This window comes from Nelumbo nucifera, chromosome 2 (genome assembly GCF_055504915.1).
Source record: "Nelumbo nucifera cultivar China Antique chromosome 2, China Antique-T2T, whole genome shotgun sequence".
NCBI lineage: Eukaryota > Viridiplantae > Streptophyta > Magnoliopsida > Proteales > Nelumbonaceae > Nelumbo > Nelumbo nucifera.
Window position 1 is genome coordinate 10164117 of NC_142650.1, and position 22638 is coordinate 10186754.

General features: G+C 37.2%; 2 protein-coding genes across 6 annotated transcripts; one reads left to right on the forward strand and one right to left on the reverse strand.

Moving 5' to 3' along the window:
- Positions 1 to 51: 51 nt before the first annotated feature.
- LOC104594932 (chlorophyll synthase, chloroplastic) lies at positions 52 to 15889 on the forward strand. 5 transcript variants are annotated; one of them, XR_016082751.1, is made up of 17 exons: positions 52 to 207; positions 316 to 370; positions 486 to 608; positions 687 to 731; positions 885 to 973; positions 2030 to 2117; positions 6825 to 6910; positions 7029 to 7115; positions 10911 to 10976; positions 11057 to 11140; positions 11242 to 11303; positions 11777 to 11852; positions 11939 to 12001; positions 12104 to 12185; positions 12953 to 13029; positions 14853 to 14926; positions 15355 to 15416. XR_016082751.1 is itself a non-coding variant. In XM_010255485.3 (17 exons), exons 1-17 carry the CDS (start codon positions 154 to 156, stop codon positions 15415 to 15417), a joined length of 1188 nt encoding a protein of 395 aa, XP_010253787.1. In that variant the 5' UTR covers positions 68 to 153; the 3' UTR covers positions 15418 to 15889. The 5 variants fall into 5 exon arrangements, 4 of the variants coding, with proteins under 4 accessions (XP_010253787.1, XP_010253788.1, XP_088754870.1 ...); XM_010255485.3 differs by having other exon boundaries at positions 68 to 207; positions 486 to 548; positions 14879 to 14926; positions 15355 to 15889; XM_088898744.1 differs by lacking the exon at positions 52 to 207 and having other exon boundaries at positions 254 to 370; positions 14879 to 14926; positions 15355 to 15889.
- A 6108-nt stretch (positions 15890 to 21997) lies between these two features.
- LOC104594933 (protein EMB-1-like) lies at positions 21998 to 22638 on the reverse strand. The gene is made up of 2 exons (XM_010255488.3): positions 22393 to 22638; positions 21998 to 22285 (listed from the first exon to the last, which is right to left on the reverse strand). The coding sequence occupies exons 1-2, from the start codon at positions 22607 to 22609 to the stop codon at positions 22122 to 22124; spliced, it is 381 nt and encodes a 126-aa protein (XP_010253790.1). The 5' UTR covers positions 22610 to 22638; the 3' UTR covers positions 21998 to 22121.

Genomic DNA, 22638 nt, shown 5'->3' on the forward strand with positions numbered 1-22638 from the left:
GCCACCGGATTCAGCCACGAGCAGCATAACCCAATTTAAGGCTCTACCAACGTACCGTGGTGCCAGACCACAAGCAGCACAACTCAATTTATAACTCTACTCACCTGTAAGATTCTCAATGCCAGAAGGCCCAGAACCAATAAGATCTAGGACATGGAGGGTCTCATCAGATGGGAATATGGGATCCATCTCGTCCATCTTGTTTTGGTAAATTCATTTCACCCATCGAATTGCATTTATTAAGACAAATCTCTCAATTATGTTTCTCTATTGTTTTCTATCAAATCAAACGTGGCCAAATTTTCAATCCAATAGCGCGGTGTTTTGTGTCAGACCGGATCTGGTCCTATCTATCCAACACATTCCGCAGGTAACTGCTTAATATTTTACGCTAACACACCGCTCCACCAAAAACCAGGAGCCTCCCTCTTGCCTCTCCCCCCCGTACTCTCTTCCTCACTTCTCTAGGAAAATCTCAACTACAGCTTCGCTTTTATCGGAAATGGCGATCGTGGTGGGCACTGTATCTTCAATGAGACTATCATACAGTAAGGCTGACCGTCTTCGTACCTCTAGGCTCGTCTCACCGACTACTGTTTCTTTCCCAAGTGACTCCTACCAAATTTCATTTCGTAGCATTTTCCTTCCTTTTCGCTCACTAGCTTATGTACAAATATCTTTCTCAGGGCAGAGACTTACAGTAAGAGCAGCAGAAATTGAGACCAACAAAGGTTCTGTAAACTTTTCTCTTACTATTATTTTATCTAATTTTGTTTTGATATGCACTCGAATTTCATTTTTTTCCTTCCCTGGTTTCTCATTTAAAGCTTAAAGGTAGCATAGAATCGTGGGGTTTAAATTTTTGGTGTTCCGATGCACGGCAGTGAAACCTCAGGCGCCGGATAAGGCGCCGGCGGGTAATGGTTCGAGCATCAACCAGCTCCTTGGCATTAAGGGAGCAGCACAAGAAACAGTGAGTCTTTGGCGTCACTTTCCTTATAATTTCGTATTTTATAAATTTCAGTAGGACTGGTTGATGTTTCCAATTGAACTTCTATATCTATAATGTATTTGTATGATAAAAGTCAAAAGGCTAAAAAACAATTGAATGGTACATTGCTGAGCTAAAGGATAATTCTTATATCCCCAAGAAAAGCGTGATAATGAGAATTATGGATGAGGAAAGCTAAAAGTGATCCTAAAAACTAAATGTTTTTGTTTATTTTACACGACCCTCTTGTGTCCTGCTGTTTTATAGCGAGAAAACAATCTCTTTGTTAGTTTCTATAATAGAGACCATATTTTTTATCAATATTATGTGATGAGTCTTATGCTCACAGTTATGTGGAGCGCTCAACAGCCATATGAATTAAATTATTCTCTTCAGGATTTGAAAGCATAAAAGTAATAGTAGAATAGAGCCATGCATGCGAGAAAGCACATTCATGGAGACAAGCTTTAAAACGGTTCAGCAATGGCTGTCTATGTCCATGGATGAACACCTCTGAAAATTCACTACGATCTCATCTGGAATTACAACTATACTCTCCAACAAGTTCATGAAGAAAGAATAAAGATTTTCTTTCATAAACCCTAATTCAAACACACACACACACAAAATACCCCAAATACCCATGTATGAACTTTTTTGCCTTTGTCTCTGTCCCATCAGTACCTAGATTGAGTGTTTCTTGGCTGCAACTGCAAGTAGAACTCCAACTAGTCTCCTTAACAGTGTATATTTCACTCTTAAAATACGATACATCTACATAACAGAAAGCACTAATTCATAATCCAAAATGAAATTGTTCAAGTAACTTCTAGGCTGAAAACAATTTGTTTGTTTCAGTTCTACCTTGCTTCTGATACAACTAAGTCCCTAACTTGCTATGGCATGTATGTCCGAGTTTCTTCTTGTAATGCCATCTCCCTTGTGAAATGCATTTCTTTGTTTCCTTGCAAACTTACCGACAAATTACTTGCAATCGGAGGCTAGACTGGTTGTGATTTTGTGGTTCCTAATGTGCAGAATAAATGGAAGATCCGACTTCAACTCACAAAGCCTGTCACTTGGGCTCCATTGATTTGGGGGGTGGTCTGTGGAGCTGCTGCCTCTGGTATCCTCCTTTCTTTCTTGTGAAATGAGGGGTTTATACACCTTGGTTTTTTTACCCTTGCTTGTCAGTACATTGGTATTATAGGAAGGGAATGCCCTCAACCAGTGTTCTTGAAGACAAAAAATTGGTCTTTAGGCACAAAATGTGGACATGACATTTGGAGCAATTGGCTTGGGCACTCATTTACTGTTTGTATAGATTTTCTCTGCTACATAAACATTTATGTTTTTCTTTCTCCCCCAAAGTAACAGAGTAAAAGTAAATGGAAAACGATTCCTTCTTTGTCCTTCTAGATCTTTTAGGTTGGTTTTATTAAATGTTGGATCCTGACCTCTGTCTGCATGACATGCACCATGCTTCTGGAGTCCAGATACTCAGACTGTGGAGTTCTCCTTGCATAAACCATGGATGATAACCTGCTTTCTCCTTGTCTTGAATTGGTAACCTGAAAAAGAATAATGTTAGAAAGGGGCAGATGCCATTTCTATACAACACTAGTTGTTCTTATGTCACTATTCATGGTTTAATACCCCCCAAGAGAAAGAAAAGAAAGAGAAAGGACAATAAATAATTCTGTTGACGTGGGTGAAAAGGAGAATGAGATCATCATCATCCATGATTATGAGATATTGACAGAAATATTGGTTTTACTTTTCAGCTTTGTGGTTAATATTGTTGCTGCTATTATTGTCACCAATAAGAAGTTCATATCTCGTGCGTGTGTTTCTTTCTTTGTGGTGCATTTCTCCTGAAGTATCTAAGAAAACATGATAAGTAATCACAGATTCACTTGTTAATCATCACTTTTTTTTTTTGATGGACCTGAATTTCCAGATGAGTTAAAGCAGTGTTCAGAGAGGTACAAAGCTAAAGCTTCCATAATGAACTCTTATAAATACTATAAACTACAGATTTGAACTCCACCAAGGTAAAATCCTAATGGTGAATAATATATTTAGTTCCCCATTAATATGCAATGTGCCAGAACAATCTATTGTCTATTTCCCATGTACTCCATAAGATGGAGAACAAGATTCTATGTCATTGTGGAACCAATTAATCATTTGTTGGCCATATTTTACACAAATGATGCAAATACAATTATAATAAACTGTACTAAATTATGGAGCAAATGAGGTATTAAATTATTAATCTTCTGAGTTCTGACTGTTGCTGTAGATTTGAAATTTTGAAACTTGGGGGGAGAAATTGTATTTGGATACCCATGTTGTAAAACCAAGGGAATAGGGAATAACATAGATTTTCCAGGGGAAGAACTGTGAACTAATCTGAAGTGTCCTCTTTCCATTTCCTTACATTGGGTTGATTCACATTGGGAGGGTGGCCCTCAAATTTCTTCCACATCACATCCATGTCCTCACAATCTTGCAATTATACAATACTGGTGTAGTCTTGGATTTTAAACAATTTGTTGGCTGTTTATCTCAAAGAATTCCTGTACAGCTGTACTAAGGTGATTGTATCTTCATCATCCCCAAGTAGAGTCCGTAAGAGGTCTCTTCTTGCACTATATGTCCATCCAAAATTGTTTTTGGCACTATCACCTATAGTTCTTAAGACAAAAGATGTATAGGATTTTTCTGTTTCCTTTGAAAGGCTGCACATGTAGGAGGTAAGAACTTCACTAGCATCCCATCCTAAATTTGTGATTCTGTAGTTAGAGGCAATAATTAGGGGTGCAAGTTGGGCCGGGTTTATGGTCAACCCAGGCCCGACCCAAAAATTTGGGCTTAAGGCCCGAGCCCGAGGTCAAGCCCGATTTTCCCAACCCGAGCCCAGCCTGCCCTGTAACTTGATGCACTTGGGTTGGGTTCGGGCCCGGGCTGGGCTCAGGTTGGTCAATGAACCCACTCTAAAATTATACATATATAAATGTATTTATGTAAATATATATACATATATTTATGTATGTATGTATGTAAATATTTATGCAAAATATATATACAAATATGTATGTATATATATGTAAATATGTATGCAACATTTATATATATATACACACATGTATGTATAAATGTATATAATAGGGCCGGGCTTGGGCTGGTTGGGGCTACCTAAGGGCTAGGCCCGAGCCTGGCCCAAAAAATAAAAAAACCCGACTTCTTGGGCCCGAGCCCAGCCCGAAGACCAAAAATCCAAGCCCAGCCCGTGTAAAATTCCGGGTTGGGCCGGTTTGGACTCGGGCTGGGCCCGCCCAAGTTGCACCCCTAGCAAGAATTATCCCCTGCAAACTCTCCAGCTCCTTGCTGAATTGACATGTCTATCTCAAGGAACTATTAACTACCTTCAGATGTCTTAAAACCTAGCCACCATAAGCTTTAGGGGGATGTTTTCTCCTACTCCACTAAATGAGATTTAAATTCGTCTCTCTAACCTTGCCATGAGAAATCTATTTGGATCTTCTTCAATTTGTTAGCCACCTCTACTGGTGTTTGGAAAAGAGATATTATTAAATAAGTTTGTAGATTTGCCAAAGTGCTGTGGATTACTGTAACTTTACCTCCTTCTGGCAGATACTTTTTTCCATATGATGATACAAATTTAGAAATGCACCAGATTCCAAGAGAAATACTAGAGTACTTAGATGGTATAGAGCTAGCACTACACCCGAGGGCCAATCTGAGATCTCAGATTGTGCCATCCCTATCTTCTCACATTTGTCAGTGTGAGATTCCACCATTACATGAAGCAATAGCCTCTTTCTAGTTGATATTGATGGGAAAAGAAATCTAGCAAAAATAGGATAGGGTGGACACAATTGAAGTGAGTTCTCTCCTGTCCTGAAAGATTCTTCCTGGGTTGAAAGCCCATCATGGTCATACACTTACCTAACTGCCTTTCTAATACCATGTTCAAAGATCTGCTTTAGAAGGCCATAAGTAGGTTATTTGTCTTGCCAGTATCTTATGTAATGCTATTGATTACTTTTTTTATTCTCTTTTTGGATGTCATTCCTAGAGCTTCTTGATGGCCAAAGTATGTTACAGCTGTCAAATGACTCATGACTGATGAGGGTTCAAGAAAGGGCTACTGAATCTGTGACTGGATTAAATCCTTCATTCTCTTTGATTTTAACTGTCTTTTGAGTTTTTCCTTGACATCTCATCTGTCTCTTTGTAATACATAGCTTTCATTCTTTACATTTAACTGGATACCTGGAGCAGCTTGCTACTTCCTTCCTCCCCTCTCTCTTGTTTGTATGTGCTTCTGACCAATTGCTCACCTTCTTAGCTCCTACTTTTATGCTTAGATACTCTAGTTCTTGGGAAAGCCCTGCCTACTATCTTGAATATTAAAACTTGCATTGAAGGGGTCATCCTTCATTATTCTTAGGGAAATGGATGTCATTGTTATCTAATCTTTATTTTAATAACATCACAAAGTCCCAAAAGATACTAATTCTCTTTTAGTACACAATAAGTGGTGTTATTTAAGCTGTATGTTATTTTCATTAATTTTTTGTAATTTTAGTGCTTTAAAGGTACATCTGGCGCCCCCAGTGAGAGAGATAATATTTATACATTAACCCAAAGTAAGGATCTCTAAGACCAAAACATAAATAACTTTCTTTATCAGCATTAATTCGTTTTCTTTTTTAAAAGGTTAACTCCTTGTTTATCATATTTGATAAACTTGTTTCTTTAAGACTGTCGAGGTTCTATTTCACATTAGTAATTTTTCTAATAAGGCCTGACAGATTTATGGGGTCTGGCGGTTTGCAATATTGATTCTTTATCTTTCTTTTTTGTTTTAACAATTTTCTTTTGCAAACATTTGTTGGCAGTGGAGTTCACAACCTTCTTCATTTAAAGAATAAACATTTTTGGGAAAATACCTGTTAAATAATTCTTTTTATTCTACAGTAATTATAAGAGTTGTGTCATAAATACTATGATGCTATATCCTTATTTTCTATTTCTTTTAATGCACCAATGCCCAGCATTCATCAACTTTAAGCTGATTAATGCCAACCATTAAATAACACGATTAATCAACTCTAACGTACACCTTCTAAAACATGATCACACTTATCTACTATTACCAGGTTTTATTGAAGAAAGTTATAAAGTTGCACCTGGAAAAACAAAAACACATACATACAGCATAAACATACATACACATACCCAAAATGCTGACATGAGAATCTTAATTAATGCTTTTCTGATTGACATGTTGTCATGTTGACATCATCACTACATGGTCAAGGTTGATGCTCTTATGGTGCTTTTCTTTGCAGGATGTCTTTTGAAAATCCAATATTATATTCCTACTGCTACCTTATGAATTTGAGAGCAAATTGGGCACACTGCATTCTTTTTACATGTTAAAAGTGGAACCTGGGACATCTGCAGCAGAGTTCATTTGCATTTTCTTTCTGCTGCATGTAGAAAGTGCTCAAGCAGTGTAATAAAGTTTTTTGGACCAAAACAACATTAAATTCTACATCTAATATTATCCAAAAATTTCCATGCATACTAATCTGGTTTCAGCATTAATGGATGATTTGACATCAAGATGTATGCTGTTGAATATAGGATTGCAGATCAAGTGAATTAACTGCATGAGTCATGACATATTTATTGGATCTTATTTTGTTGTCCTCCTGATACATATTTAAAAGAAATAATTCTAATGCCTTTTGAGTTCATCAGACATTTGTGGTACACATATTTTTTAACATCACAGGAAACTTCCACTGGAACTTGGAAGATGTTTCTAAGTCAATTGTTTGCATGATAATGTCTGCTCCATGTCTCACTGGATACACACAGGTAGCTTTTCTCATGAATGCAAATTTTGTTTTTTTTTTTTCTTGACTGGTTCATAAATCCAAATCAAGGCTAAGCTTACCAATAGCACTAGTTCATGTTTGCTTTTTCACTTCTGTAGACAATTAATGATTGGTATGATCGAGAGATTGATGCAATTAATGAACCTTATCGTCCAATTCCTTCTGGAGCAATTTCTGAGAGTGAGGTTGGTATTTAATTGATTAATTAGTTGTTATAAGACTTATGCCTTCCGACTTGTTTGACTTGTTTTTGTAAGGAGGCAAGAACTTTGCTTGTTTGCAAATGTTTCAATTTTCATACTTATGACCTGTTTCATGTGTGTTATAATGCTAATGTACACGCACACGCACACACACACACACTAAAACACAGCAGTCTAGAAATTTTATCCTTTTTTTGAATTTTTTATTTTTTTTATTCCATGTCATTTTTTAAACAACCAATGAGATGCTCTCCTTCCCCATCAAAAATTACCTAAAATCTCTCTCTCTCTCTCTCTCTCTCTCTCTCTCTCCCTACCACACGTTCCCAATAACCTAAATAGTATCCTCTCTTAAAATTTCTCCTAAACTACCTCCCCCACTTTCTCCTAAATTATCTTTAATTCCTATTTATCCTCTCCCCCACTTCTTATCTATTTCTATCTAAATTTTGAATTAAAAATTATAAAAATTATTTAAATATTCTAACAGAATTATATAATAACTTTAAAATATTTATTAAAAACACAAAAAAATAATTATAATAGATTTAATAATATTCATATTATTAATAATTTTATATTTTTACAAAATTCATCGTGAAATTATGTACTAACAATATAGATTATGGTTTTCCGGATTATTCAATTTAAGTGTTATTTAAATAATAAAAATTTAACATTAAAAAGTAAAATATTATTTAAATATCACAATAAATAAATATCTTAAATAACAAAATATCAAAAATAGATAAATAATTATATAACAAAACATTTAATATTATGTAATAACTTTAAAATAAATAAATTTCAAATAAAAAATTTAAATATTTTATAAATTATTTAAATAACTAAATATTTTAACTAACAAAATATTTAAAATAACTAGATTTAAATAGTTAAAATAATGAAATTATGTAATAAATTAAAAAATCTTAAAACTAGAAAAATAATGATAACATAATATTCAAATTAATAAAATTTAATATTTTAAAAAATTAATAACGAAATTATGTAATAATATCATAAATTATAATTTTCCAGATTAATAAATTCAATAAATAATTTATATTTTAATATTTAAATAATGATATTATTTAAATAACTAAATAATATAATAAATAACTAATTTCACTTATATCAATTAATAATTCTAGAAAATAAATTTCAAAAAAATTAATATTTATTAAAAATAATTTAAATCTTAATCTATATTTATTACATGTATTTTAATATACTAAAAAAATTAATATTTATTGTATTTTCAATAATTAGTTTTTGTTTTTTTGTGATAAATATAATTTTATCAATTATGTATAAATCTATTTTTTGTTTTGTTATTTAACAAAAAAATTTCAATAGTTATTAGAGATTAAACTATTGTTATTTAACTTTCTAAATTTAATTTATTGTAGTTATTGTATCTTTGTAATAATTTATTAATTAATATTCATTAAAGATTAAACTATTATTTGATATTACACTATTTATTGATTAATTTAATATATTTTTAGTATTTATTTTAATTTTGTAACTATTGTATTTATTATTTTCATTATTCATTTATTGTATTTTCATTATCAATACATTTTCAATAATTATGTATTTTTGCTATAAATTTTCAATAATTATTGGACATTAAGCTATTGTTATTTATTAGAGATTAGACTATTAATTTAGTTGAAATTAGGAGTGTTCATGGGTTGGTTCGGTTTGGTTGTAGGCTGTTTGACCAACCAAAGCAACCTGGTTGGGTTGGGGAGTTGGTCACTCGAAACCGACTGACCATTAGTGAAAATCACCAACTCGGGTTGTACCTGTTTGGGCCAATTTTTGGTTTGGTTGGTCAGTTCAAAAGATTTAAACTTAAAAAATTAAATTTAAATTAAAAAAAATTACAATGGCATTATTAAAAAATAAACTTAAAAATTAAATTTATGATATAAAATATTTTAGACTAAGAAATATGGAAACTTTTCCACTTTCCCATATTTAAAAATTATATAAAAAATAAAAATATTAATATATATATATATATATATTTCTATGGTCAGGCCATTCGATTTTGGTCGATTTACAAATGGCCAAAGTGAAACTGATCCAACCTGGTTGGGTTTGGAAATTGATTAACCAAAGCCGATCGAAAATACTAGAAACCGACCAACTCGGGTTGAGCTGGTCGGGTTCATTAGTTTGATGAACAACCCTAGCTGAAATTAATTATTGTAATTTTTGTATTATAAAAAAAATATTAAAAGTAGCATATAAAATATAAGGGAAAATCTATGATGTGGGAAAGATATGGTATCGGAAGAGTTCTGACCAATCAAAATCCACCCATGAATTTTGATAAATAACACCTGATTGGCTACCATGTTTATGATACCAATTGATTGGTCAAAAAATTTCAGATATCATATCTTTTCCATATCATAGTTGAACCCAAAATATAAGTAATTAGTAATTATTTAAAAAATTGAAAATATAAGACAATTGTATAATCTTATGTGTTTCTATTGCTTAGCTTTCCCTTAACAAATCCCGTGCATCGCACGTGTCCCTGCTAGTATGATATAATCTCCAGTTGTAAGACCATGTGATTAGTCATTGCATACCGCAAACAATGTGATGAGACGACATAGCAGCACGAATGTGATCAATTACAACATGCAGATCACGACGCGATGAAAACTGTGCACATAACACCGCATTAACATGTTAAACCATTTAACGGAATATATACCCATCACGCTCATCACACGTATATAAATCGATATCCAACTACATTGTACATTTGCACTCAACCCTCATCACGCCCCCATTAAGGACTTAGGTAGAGCTGTAGCAACTCACATCCTCACATGCGCACGTCAGGAAAAGGTGGGAGCCCAAGTACTGGGGTAACCACGTGGACACGTGGTGAAACTCAGATGGCGTGAACTGAACAACTTTGTAACAAGCTCAAAAAGGAACTTTCTAGAAAAGGAAAGTTTCTCCAAAAGATCTATAAATAAGGATCTCCTGAGGAGATCCACACCTTTTGCCTCTTAGTCTTTGTGAGTCCTTGTGAGGACTTCCTTCATTCTCTATAGACTCCCTTGCCCTTTCAGATTTCAGATGAGATCTGAAACCCCTTTGGCAACCCCTCTCAGCATTCCTTAACCTCCCTTGTGCCATCTGTCGTCTTTTAGGCAGATCACCACAGTGCCTAACCCCACAGACTTACACCAGTCACTGTCACTAAACTCAAAGTTGCACGTTCCACACTTTCTTTTCCCTAGTGCCTATAGCTGCATTTGCTTTTGCCTCCTTCCTGTATATCTTTTTTCCCTAAAGATCATACCTAGCATCAATTAGCACCGTTCTTCTTTGGTGATAAATAGGAGTGTAGTAGATCTATACCAATTTTTTGGGAAATATGAAAAGCAATGCAGGACTTTATTTTATTTCTTCTTTTCTCTGATAAGTTAAATAAGCTTAAGAAGTCCAAAAATGACAAAAACCCAAAGGGAAGATGTGTAGTTATGGTATTAGTCAATTGAATCTGCTGCAATGTTGACATTGAGGATTAAAGGTGCAACTTGGGTTGGGAATTTGTTAAATTTTCCATGGGTCCAAACCGTAACCTAAACTTGATGCAGTTGAAATTCTTCAAGTTGGGCAACCTGACCTGCAGCCCTATTGAAGATATCAAATAAGAATATGGAATAAACGTTTCAGACTCATCATAAAATAAAATAAAATAAAAGACTTTGTTTCTTACAGATGTTGTTGTTTCAGGTTATTACCCAGATCTGGGTGCTGCTCTTAGGAGGGCTTGGCTTGGCTGGTCTATTAGATGTGTGGGTAGGTTTACTAAATACGTGGTACTTATCCCAATAGTTATTAAGATGAATTTCAACTCCTAATTTTTCATCTCCATTTAGGCAGGGCATAACTTTCCTGTAGTCTTTTACCTTGCTCTGGGTGGATCCTTGTTGTCATATATATATTCTGCTCCACCTCTAAAGGTAATGCAATTCTGTCCATGTTATTGTTATAAGACCATTCTAGTTTGTTAGTAGTTCGAGAGAGCTGCTGCATGCATAACTTCTTTTCTAATGTATTGCAGCTGAAACAGAATGGATGGATAGGAAACTTTGCTCTTGGAGCAAGCTATATCAGTTTGCCATGGTATGATATCTTTTCTATCATCTGGAAAAATTGATAGTGAAGAATTTTGAAAAGCCACTGGTTGTATAATCCAGTACTTTACTTGGTGACTCCATATTATTTATTTGTACATAACCTTGTAAGAGGAAATCCTGGCTACAATCAGCTAAGTTGTGATGGCTGTCTGGTGTCAAGGGACATACAAAGGGCCCTGATCTACTATCCTGTTTCCCATCTAAAAGCTCCATTATTACGTAACTTCTAAATTTCATGGTTATCACGAGTTAGGATTTGTGGAATAAGAGATCTATACTATATGGATGGAGGTAGGAACCTCATCTGATGAAATAGATCCTCTTGCAATTGGTTTTCCATTATGTCATTAACAAGCTATTTTTATGGTCAACCTGCTAGGTACTGTGTGTTCCTCCCTTCTGATTCATTTTTCCTTAAAATATTTTTGTTTTTATTTTTTTTAATTCATGAATCCACAGGTGGGCCGGTCAAGCTTTATTTGGGACACTTACACCTGACATAATTGTGCTTACGCTCTTGTACAGCATAGCTGGAGTATGCTCTTATCTTAGACATATATGTTGTCTAGCATCAAACCTCCTGTGATCTGACATGTTTTAACTTTCTTCTTCATATACCAGCTGGGTATTGCCATTGTAAATGATTTTAAAAGTATTGAAGGAGATAGGGTACTGGGTCTACAGGTATCTTTTTTTTTTTTTTGTAACTGAAAATCTTTCTTTGGGTCACCAATTTTTCCAAAAGCATTTGGTGCAAGCTTTATCTGCTCATGCTGTTTGAAGCAGTCGCTTCCGGTGGCCTTTGGTGTTGATACTGCTAAATGGATCTGTGTTGGTGCCATTGATATTACTCAGATATCTGTTGCTGGTATGTTAGATTTATTCCTCTTGAAAGATTTCATAAAGGAATATATTCTCTGTTGATGTTGGCTACAGCCCACTTAAATATTCTGCTGTTGAGAGATGTCTTTCTTTTTCAAAAAGTAGCATGCAAGTGCCACGTTAGGCATAAATCCTTTTATGGTTGAACACGTGTTTGATGTAGCAGGTAAACATATTTAACTATGGATTTGTATCCCCAAATATTTTGGTATTGGGAATGCTATGTGTACGTGTGTGTGATGAGATGGAGATAACTACTCGCAGCTAGCACACCAGATACCTTCTTAGGAACACGTAATGGTGTAGAGATGTCTTTAACTAACACTGCCAAAACTTGACCAACCCAATGGTGCTTCTTGATGTCTTCTTCCACTTTCTAATAAATGTACTCTCATAATTGTTATTTTTTTGACATGATAAACTGCCAGAACCCTTTCTGGATCATATATTCTGTTATCTGTATTATACACCTTGTACGTATGCTTAAATTTACACTTACTGATATTGTCATGATAGGATTCTAGCACTCATTAGAGTTAATGGTACCCAATAGAAGATCAGATATTTACTGTTGCAATTTATTATTTACATCTTCAGTATATTCTGTCTTTTCTGCTTTGAGCATTAGATAGATATGCATATATGGCTGGGAAATATTGAGAGAGTTGTAAGATTCATGGAATAAGTGATTGCTTCTTCCATTTTTATCATAGCATGCGTACTGGTACAATAATGGATCGATGGTTTCTGCAGGTTATCTGCTAGGGTCTGGAAAATCATATTATGCACTTGCATTGCTTGCTTTGGTAATTCCACAAGTGGTTTTTCAGGTAAGGCTGTAAAGGATGTTCGCATAAGTTTATATGGTTCCATTACTTGAATATAATTGCTGAGAGACAATTTTGCATAATCTTTGTTTATGATAAGAGATATCTTTTTGGCTAGGCAATACAATGTTCAATTGAGTGCCTCAGGCTGTTTTTGTGGATATGCAGCTTTTTAGGTGGTTAACAAATAGCCTATTATGTTCTTCAACTTTCAATCTTTGTTATTATCTAGCTGAGTATTTACTTTCAACAGCATAGGCCTATTTTGAAAACTGAAATGATCATATACATGGATCGTTTTGAAAGATAGACATTCATCCTAAGATCAGCTGGTAATATGTTATGAATGTGTTCCAAACTTGTCAAGAAAAACGGTCATGTGTTAGGAATGATCCTGAACCTTCTTTTTTATGTAATAACCAAATTCTTTAAATAGAGCATGGCAAACAGATTATTATTTTTTTTTCTCTTTTGGCAAAGTGGTGTAAATTTTTTCAAACTGCAAAATTTTAGTTGCATTTTTGCTCTTTTATTGCCAAAACTTAATTTTCTTTCCCATAGAAATAGTCAAATAGGAGAGTGGGCCTTGGTGTAATGGTTGGGTTCCTCCATTACGACCTGGGTGATCAGGGTTCAAATCTTGGAAATAGCCTCTCTGTATGTGCAGGATAAGGCTGCGTACACCTGTCCCTCCCCAGACCCCACAATGGTGGGAGCCTCGTGCACTGGGCTGCCTTTTTTTTTTTTATATAGAAATAGCCAAGTAGAGACAGCTTTGGAAAATTTATGCAAATTAATGTTATTGGAAAAAGAGAAGAGTATAATGCCTAGCACTGAACATCATAGGTTTCTTTGTCCTTGTAGAAGATTTTCCCTAATAATTTCTTGTTTTCTGTTTGTTGAGGAAACTTACTCATCAACCAAAGCGTATGTATGTATATAAAATTAAATAGGAAAAGCTGTACTTTGGTGGGGATTTGGAGTAATCGTATCGAAGTCCAATTCATAGTTTTCAAGGTGCCTAGATGATTCTGGACAACACTGGGGTGCCTAGTCGCCTAGGCGATAAAAATTTATAATATAAAAAACTAACTTTTGGCTAGTTCCCTAGTTTTATATACCATTCAGCATTATATTAATTGAAAAAACGGAAATTCTCTTCAATAAGAACATTAAATTCCCTCTGAAAATGTGGCAAATCATCACATCTAAAAGATAAAAATCTTTTACATAAACTAATTTCATTATTTTCAAAAATATTATTACTATAATAAGTATTTAAAAGAGCAGTTTCATATCAATTAGCAGCTAAATAAGGTTATTAACTTTATATGATAAATATTCAAGATGGAAAGTAAAATAGAAAAACAAGGATGGAGTTTCTGTTTTATTTAATTAGAGAGGGAGAGAATAGAAAAAAAAAACCTCTTTATAGTTATATTCTTTCTTTCTTTCTTTTTCTCTCCTCAAATCCCTTTGATCTTTTAAATTTCAATAATAAAACATTAATAAGATACAACAATATAAATGATATTATAAAAGGCGTCCACCTTGTCATTTTTGTTGCCTAGGCGGGCGCCTAGTCACCTAAAAGGGCATCTAGTTGCTAAAAGTCAAGGCGTTTGAGCGAGGCACCCAGCTAAGGGCGCTAGTCACCTAGGCGATGCCTTGACAACTATGTTCCACATTGTGTTTCTTTGTGAGAATAACTGAATAAGTAATATACTGTTGCTGATCACATTTAAGGATAACAGTGGCACAATGCATTTATTTTTATTTCTTTTTCACTTTTCTTCTCTTGATACGCAATGTGGCTCTCTTTGCAGTAATGCTTCTATTAATGCTTTTGCAGTTTCAATATTTTCTGAAGGATCCAATCAAGTACGATGTCAAATATCAGGTGAAATCTTACTTCCACTTACTTGTCAGTCCAGGATGCATTCAATTTTGTGATTGAAATCTCTTTATACGCATAGTGTCTGAAAATCCATTGATTGCAATCGTTTGAGTGCACTTCTGAGAAGAGTTTGAATTGGTTATATGTGTCTTGTGTAACTATCGCTATAGCCATGATTACAGGCATCTCCTGTAAGCACCAAGCACATGTCAACCTAGCAGGAGATCCCTGTAATTAATTACAGGGGAGTTCGACGATTTGGACAAAACCTCATTAGTTATTTATGACTTTAATAACAGCTACAGTTTAAAGCTGGCAGACAGTAAACTGGTTCAAGATGGGTACTCTTGAGCCATGTTAAACTGTAACTTGGAAGTCTCAAAGTAGAATTTGTAGAGTGCTTAAGTTCGATTCTGGGTTGGATTTTGCAGGCTAGTGCACAACCATTTCTGGTGCTCGGCCTCTTGGTGACGGCTTTGGCAACAAGCCACTGATTTACACCCACATTAGTAAAGAAACTACTGTGCACGTGAAGGGACGAAGAACGCCTGTTTGTTTTGATGGCACCATACGGTACAGATCAGCGGAGCTCGTGTGGTAGAGTGAAGGTGGGGGAGGAAAATATAAACAAATGAGCAATGCCTGCGTTTTAGCAGCGAAGGAATTAGCAACATCTGCCTGGTCCCCCCCCCATTAGATTGCGTCCATTATATGAGAAAATCCACTAGACTGCGTCTGTCATGACTCATAGTGTTGTATGAAAAATCCGCGTCAAAGATTTGTACTCTTTGTTCCAGAATAAATGCCTATGTCACGGGGATAATCGTTGAAGCCCCGTGCGGCACTCAAATGGGGCGAGTAAGCCTAAGCAACAAAGCAAATACACACAAAAAGGCAACAAGATGGCATGCGAATTAGCAAAAGGCTATTTGTATTGCATTAATAGATGACAAGTACAAACACAAATCTTGTGCTTAACTTTTACATGCTATTGATTCACTCGACTATTTACCTCCTCTCAAAGAGTACGTTAAACTTTTGGAGAAATGATATAAGGACACATAAAAAAATGTGAAAAATCATACTATGGAATTACAATAATGTCATTGGCAATCCCCCCATACAAAATACATGCAATGTCCCATCCAAGACACACACTTGGACACTTGGATGGTAGGTTGTGGGTGTGGTGATGGCACTTGAAGGCGCGGCAAAATGGTCACTTGTGACATTATCTCTCACTCAATTCTGTCTTTGTCCTCGAAGACCAACTTCGGCTTGCGGCTTGAACTTCTTGTTGGTGAAGGAAGGTTTTTCAACTGCTCCATGAACAGGGTTTCTTCCAAGGCCCGGATAGGAGGCTGGGTGGATGGTTTTTAGATGATCATGATGGTAGTAAAACCTATGGCTAGTTATTAAGTTGAGTCCCTGCTTGGCTGCGTCAAGGTAGGAATTTAGATGTTCCACTTTGGTGGTAGGAAAAGTTATGGCCAAGGATGGGTCAAAATGATATTTTGGATTGTTGGGATATTGGTTTCCATGAATTTTTCCCCAAGGGTGATTACTCACAGGGCTACTACGTGGTTTGGTCTGAGGAATGGTGAGAAAATGGTACCTAAATGGCTTGGGTGGGACTTGCTCTCTCCGGTGGTTGTGGTAGTAGATGTGGGCGAAGTTGGATACAACACTTGCTCTCCCCGTGCTGCAGAGACGACTTCTGCTGCTGTTGTTGGTGCTGTGGCAGTACTGGCATTGACTTCTTCTTGGAGTTGTCACGATCACTTCTAGTTGCAATGGTGGTGGCTGTTGTAGATCTCTTTGCCAACGCTTGTTGTTGAGGTTGGTGTTGGAGTTGCAAGGCTGATACTTGCTTCTTCTTAGTACGGGCTGTGGCGATCATGTTGACTATGCAGGGTGACTGCTCGTCCAAGATCATGAAAGTATCAAGGTGAGGCACCGGTGTCGCTTTTGCCTGTATCATGAAGTCCATTCCAAGGACAACGTCGGAATTATCCATGTGAACAACGGAGAGGTCAATATTCCCATCCTAGGTGCCAAGTTGTAGTCTGACTTGGCGAGCCATGTCTTCAGTAGGTTTGGCCTGTGTTAACTGCTTTGAGCCAGCTTGGCTCTCTGGAGATGGCCAAATTAAGTCTGTTGGCCTCTGCAATGGATATGAAGTTGTGAGTGACCCCTATGTCAACTAGGGCCCTAGTCGGCCTCCCGCCGAGGCTTATATCAACGTACCTCAGTCCTCTCTTGACTGAGGCGGGCTGCTTCGAGGTAGCCCCCTTCTTCATCACTTCGAGGTAGTCCACTCTTGGCGCCTGGCTACTCTGTTCCCCATCACTTTGCTTGTCATCATTTAGTTTGGTGATGAGGGCATTCAACTTCTCCCGCTTTGGGCAATCCCTGGTCAAGTGCTCCTCCCCACAAATGTAACAAGTGGGAGGACGACTTGGTCTCCCTTGATATTTGTTGTTGTAGTAGCTTCGACTTCCTTGTGGCTGCTTCCCTTTGTGGTACTCGACTGGTTTGTGGTTGAAGGTCGGCTTCTCCTTTGGGGGACTTAGTTGTCTATCTCCCCCACTCGAATGCGTGGCACACAGACTGGCTGTTTTGCTTCCTTCATCATCTGATAGTCTCAGTTCACCAAGTTGTTCGGCCACGTCCATGGCAGAGGCAAGGTCCTGAACATTACGTCGTTGGAGCTCGAGCTCGGCCCAAGACTTTAGGCCATCCATGAAGTTGAACAATAAGTCATTGTCGGACATATCGATGACTTCCAATGTGAGGGCTGAAAATTCTTTGACATATTCATGGAGCGAGTCACCATGCTTGAGAGTTTTCATCTTGTGACGAGCGAGGTACTCCACGTTCTCCAGGTAGAACTGTCTCTTCAGCTCTTGCTTAAAGTCAGCCCAGGTACGAATAGCACATGTACCACGTTCTATGTCAACACAAGTTCTGCGCCACCACAACATAGCGACATCAGTCAAATACATAGTAGCAGTACACACCTGAGTCGTTTCATCAGTCACATTGGCTGCAACAAGGTTCTGTTCCATTTGCCATAAGAAGTTGTCAAACTCTCATGCATTGCGGGCACCCGAATAAGGAGTTGGCTCCCTAATCTTGATGTGGGAGGGAGTATGTGCAAATGAGGTGTTGGTTGGATTGGCGATGGTCCTCTTCAGGATTGCACATTCAGCTTTGAGTTCCTTTAGTTGAGCTTGGACATCGGAGGAGGCACACGCGGCTGACTTCATTGAGGCCCACTCCGCTTTCATTTCATCTAACTAGGCCTGGATGGCCATTGATGTGGAGATGGTTCTTCTCCACGTTGCCCCTTCTTTCTTCATCTCATCGAGCTAGGCTTGAAAACTGTCAAGCTTGTCTTGGACCTGCGAGTTGGATGAGCTTGCTTCTTGTTGGCGCGCAGTGCTGCAAATTTCCTTGAGCGTGCCATTGATTATGTCATGGACCTCATTCACGACTCTACTTAGGCGGCCTTCCATTTCGACTAGTGTATAGTCCATGGTTTCCATGTTTTGATGTAGCTCGTCTATCGAGTCTCGCATCTCACCTACGGTGGCTTTGCAACGTAGCATGCGCAAGTCAATGGCTGCATGCTTGTTGTTAGATTTCTCACGTTTGTTGGGCTTCGGTGCCTTGTCATTGCCGATGTTGTCGGCGGGTGCATCGTCAGGCTCATGGGATGTGGAGAGTCCATGTTCAATCTCCTCCATGATGTCCATGTTGTGCTTCATGCTGTCACTCACGTCGCGGGTCGAATAGCTAGGAAGGAGCTCCTGTTCTGATACCAACTGTCATGAAGGTAATCGTTGAGGCCCCGTGCGGCACTCGAATGGGGCGAATAAATCCTAAGCAACAAAGCAAACACACACAAAAAGGCAACAAGATGACACACGAATTAGCAAAATGCTATTTATATTGCATTAATAGATGGCAAGTACAAGCACATAGTTTAGTGTCAAGGGGATCTCGTGCTTAACGTTTACATGGTATTGATTCACTTGACTACCTACCTACCCTCAAAGAGTACGTTAAGCTTTTGGGGAAGTGACATACGAACAAATAAAAAAGGTGAAAAATCATACTATAGAATTACAATAATACCATTGACAATTCCCCCATACAAAATACATGCAATGTCCCACCCGAGACACAAACTTGGAGACTTGGATGGCAGGCTATGGGCGTGGTAATGGCACTTGAAAGCGCGACAAAATGGTCACTTGTGACATCTAGGCTCTAAGGTGAATCTAGAGTCCAGACTTCCAGATTTGAAAGATTGCTGCTCAACTATGTAGGCTGTAGCCACCAACTAGGAAGTATCCTACACTCAATTTGGGAGTATAAATACAAATATGTATAGTGCAAAGTTTTGTATTTTGTTTTATTTTGTATGCATTTATATTGTATATATTTGTATTTATTCCCTTTCCAAACTAAGCCTGAGATAAATCCATGTAATTCGTAAGGCCTTTAATCTACCATAGACAAATCCAATCTGATGGACAACAATATTGTCTTGAACTCTTGTTTTTATCAAATCACTTTTTCTTTTTAATATATCATAGAAATGTGTATAGTACAAACACATACAAAATGCATAATTTTACGCTTTATATATATTTCCAAATTAAGCCTAAGAGTTACTTATATGGGTAAATGTGATTATTGCCTGAGATACGCTTGGTGAGGTAAGTGTCCATGTTTTTTGTTTTTTGTTTTTCTATTTTTCATAAAAACAAGGATCATTTTAATCATAAAAAAAGAGTATTTTTGTCCCATCCAACTACTGACAACTTTCTTGATATAAGAGTTATTTATCCACTGGAAGATGAGTATCACTTTACTAAATAATATTAATTTTCCCTAATTCCACATAAAAAAACATGTGATTCTCGGTCACAATCCCTTTATCCAACTTCCCCCTCTCAATATCCAAAAAAACGAACACTCCCTTGAAATCCATTGACACCCCTTATCACATTCCCCAGTCGACCCTCTGATCCATGCTTGGCTATGGGATGCTCCCCTCACTCGGTCGCCCCACGAATGGGTGCAGTTCCCAATCGCTTGTCAAGTTATGACATTCAAAGCACATAAAAATAAGATGTTAAGGAAAGTTGAAAATTGTGTATCTTTGTCTGGGACCGAGTCAGAATCATTAGCAACCACCAAACAAGACTTACAACTCCCAAGTCCCAAGAGAAGTGGTCCCATGAGAGTGCACTAAACCACACGAATGAATTTACGAAGTCGGAGAGCATCTCCCTCTACTACCATTCAGTTGAATAGTGAGGAATCTATCTTCAATCCCTCTAAAAATGAGGATGACGCTTTGGATATTCATTGGCGGCGCCCATCATTTCAGTGTATCAAAATTAACTTTGATTGATGAACCCTTTCTAGTTTCTACTACTTGTTCGGGGGTTGGATTAGTGGCAAGAGACCATAACAGATATCTCATATAGTTGCACAATCCTTAGCATTTCCCTTCTACTCCAAATTCTCCAAAATAGTTATGACGTAGAACTAAAGTCCCTCCCTCTTGCATGTTTTTGTTCTTTCTCAGAATCGGGGTTGGAGAAAAGGGAAGGGATCATTGTATACCATGGTCTATTCCCAATTTCCCATAGTTGGAATGGAAATTGAATTCAACTGCAATGGGATTTCATTCCGAAGGAACGGTTGATTTTGGTCAACAAACCACTGAACCGGTTAATTAACTATTCGAACCATTTTCTAATTTTCTAATTTTTTATTTTTTTGTCAGAACAAGCCAACCATCCGAACGGTCAGACCATTCAAACCAATAACCAAACCCTGACCGATTCAATCACCGGTTCATTTTTTTAAACCATGATTTATAATAATATTTTTTGTTGAGTTATCATATATATATATATATATATATAATATATATAAAAAAAGATATGATAACAAGGTTTAAAATTTCCGCTACGTGAAAACCCCCAAAGTTCAAAATTTCATCACGTATGTGCCGTATCTATAGAGGCCGTATCGTACCCATTTCGTACCGATACAATACAATTTTAATATGGCATAAAAAGATAGTTTCTAAACCCATTTTAAAAACTTTTTAAAGATTCAAGTCTTATAAAAATTTGCCAAAACTCTATAAATTTAGAAAAACAAAAAAGGATGCTTTCACACGCCTAATAAATATATTTATATAATAAATATATAACAAAGACCATTATTAAAATATTTATAGCATTTCTATGTTTCCATACGTATCTTAATCCGTATCAATATCCATGCGTTTCGGATACTTTGAAACATGGGGTAGCCAATTATAGATTTTCGCTATACGCCTACTAGCCCCAAATATAAGGCCTAAATTTCAGAGAAGACCTATTCAGCTGATCAGACAACGGTAACGGGTGACATCCCCGACCCAATCACTAATTCACCACAGATCTTATGTTCATCCCCCGTTGGCCGACCCAGTCACTAATTCGCCTACTAGCTGACTCTTTCGGCAGCACTGCATGAAATCCCTCTAAAAGAACCCGTTTGGAAGAGATTCAACTTTGACCGAATTCTCAACCGATGAAGTAGCTGAAACTAGCTTTACCCGACTTCGGAACACGTTAGACCCGCTTTGAATTAGATTATCCGGAACAGCTGAAATAGCTGAATCTTCAGCAGACAGCAGACCGCCGCTGCGTGAAAAGTGAAAACCCTCTAAAACGGATACTGAGTCCGTTTGGAACGGATTCAACCTTGATTGAATTGCATTGACTGAACCACGTTGTAGAAGTTAATTGGCCCACCTCGCAACTCTCCCAAACGGGCAAACGGACACTACTGCAGGGGCTTCTGGTGAAAGCCGTGAAAGGGCTTTTTTGTGAAACTCTCAGGCAGCTTCTCCGCTCAGCCAACGACTCAACGCTTAAGCCCTCCCAAACGGGCTCTGCATTGTGTGCGATGGGCGAACAGCTGTATGAGAGAGGGAGATAGAGATTTCATGCTAAACAATCCACTACGACATGAGAAAGGATATAAAAGCCAAAAAAATGGAAGAAAGAAATCAGAAAGCAAAACCTATATATTTAAATATCCTACTTTAGTAATATTTCTTCAACTAGCCAGTCATGTTACTATTACCAGACAACAGAACTAATAACTAATAAAGGAAACACTAACGCCTTGTGGTAAACTTGGATTCGTCGATGTCAATCCCCTCTTGTGCTGCACTCTCCCCGCCGGACTGGTCCATGGTGCTAAGTCCACCCTTCCACCCCATCTCCTGGTATCCTTCCGTGCCTAGCTGGTCCTTCCTCGACTGCCCTCCACGGCTCCTCCCTGTGAACCAGTTCAATTGCACGCAGTAACACAGAGGGAGACCAAACTACAAACACAAGAGTCCAACCAAAATTAGAGAAAAAGAACGCAAAGAAAGAATGATAAACCTTCGGCGAGATGCTCCTGTGCTTCGAGGCTCTTCCCTCCAGTTCCACCAGGGACTACAGTCTCTCCCTGCCTGGCTCTGGCGTCAAGTTCGGTTCTCTGCTGCCCGGATGCCATTCTTCTCACTATCTTCTTTCCTTCACTTAAGAAATCCTCTCTATATAACAAACTACAGCCAAACAACCACGACGTCCTTCTGTTTATTAGTAGGAGATTCATTGCGTTGCTGTAGGAAAGCGAGGAAGAGT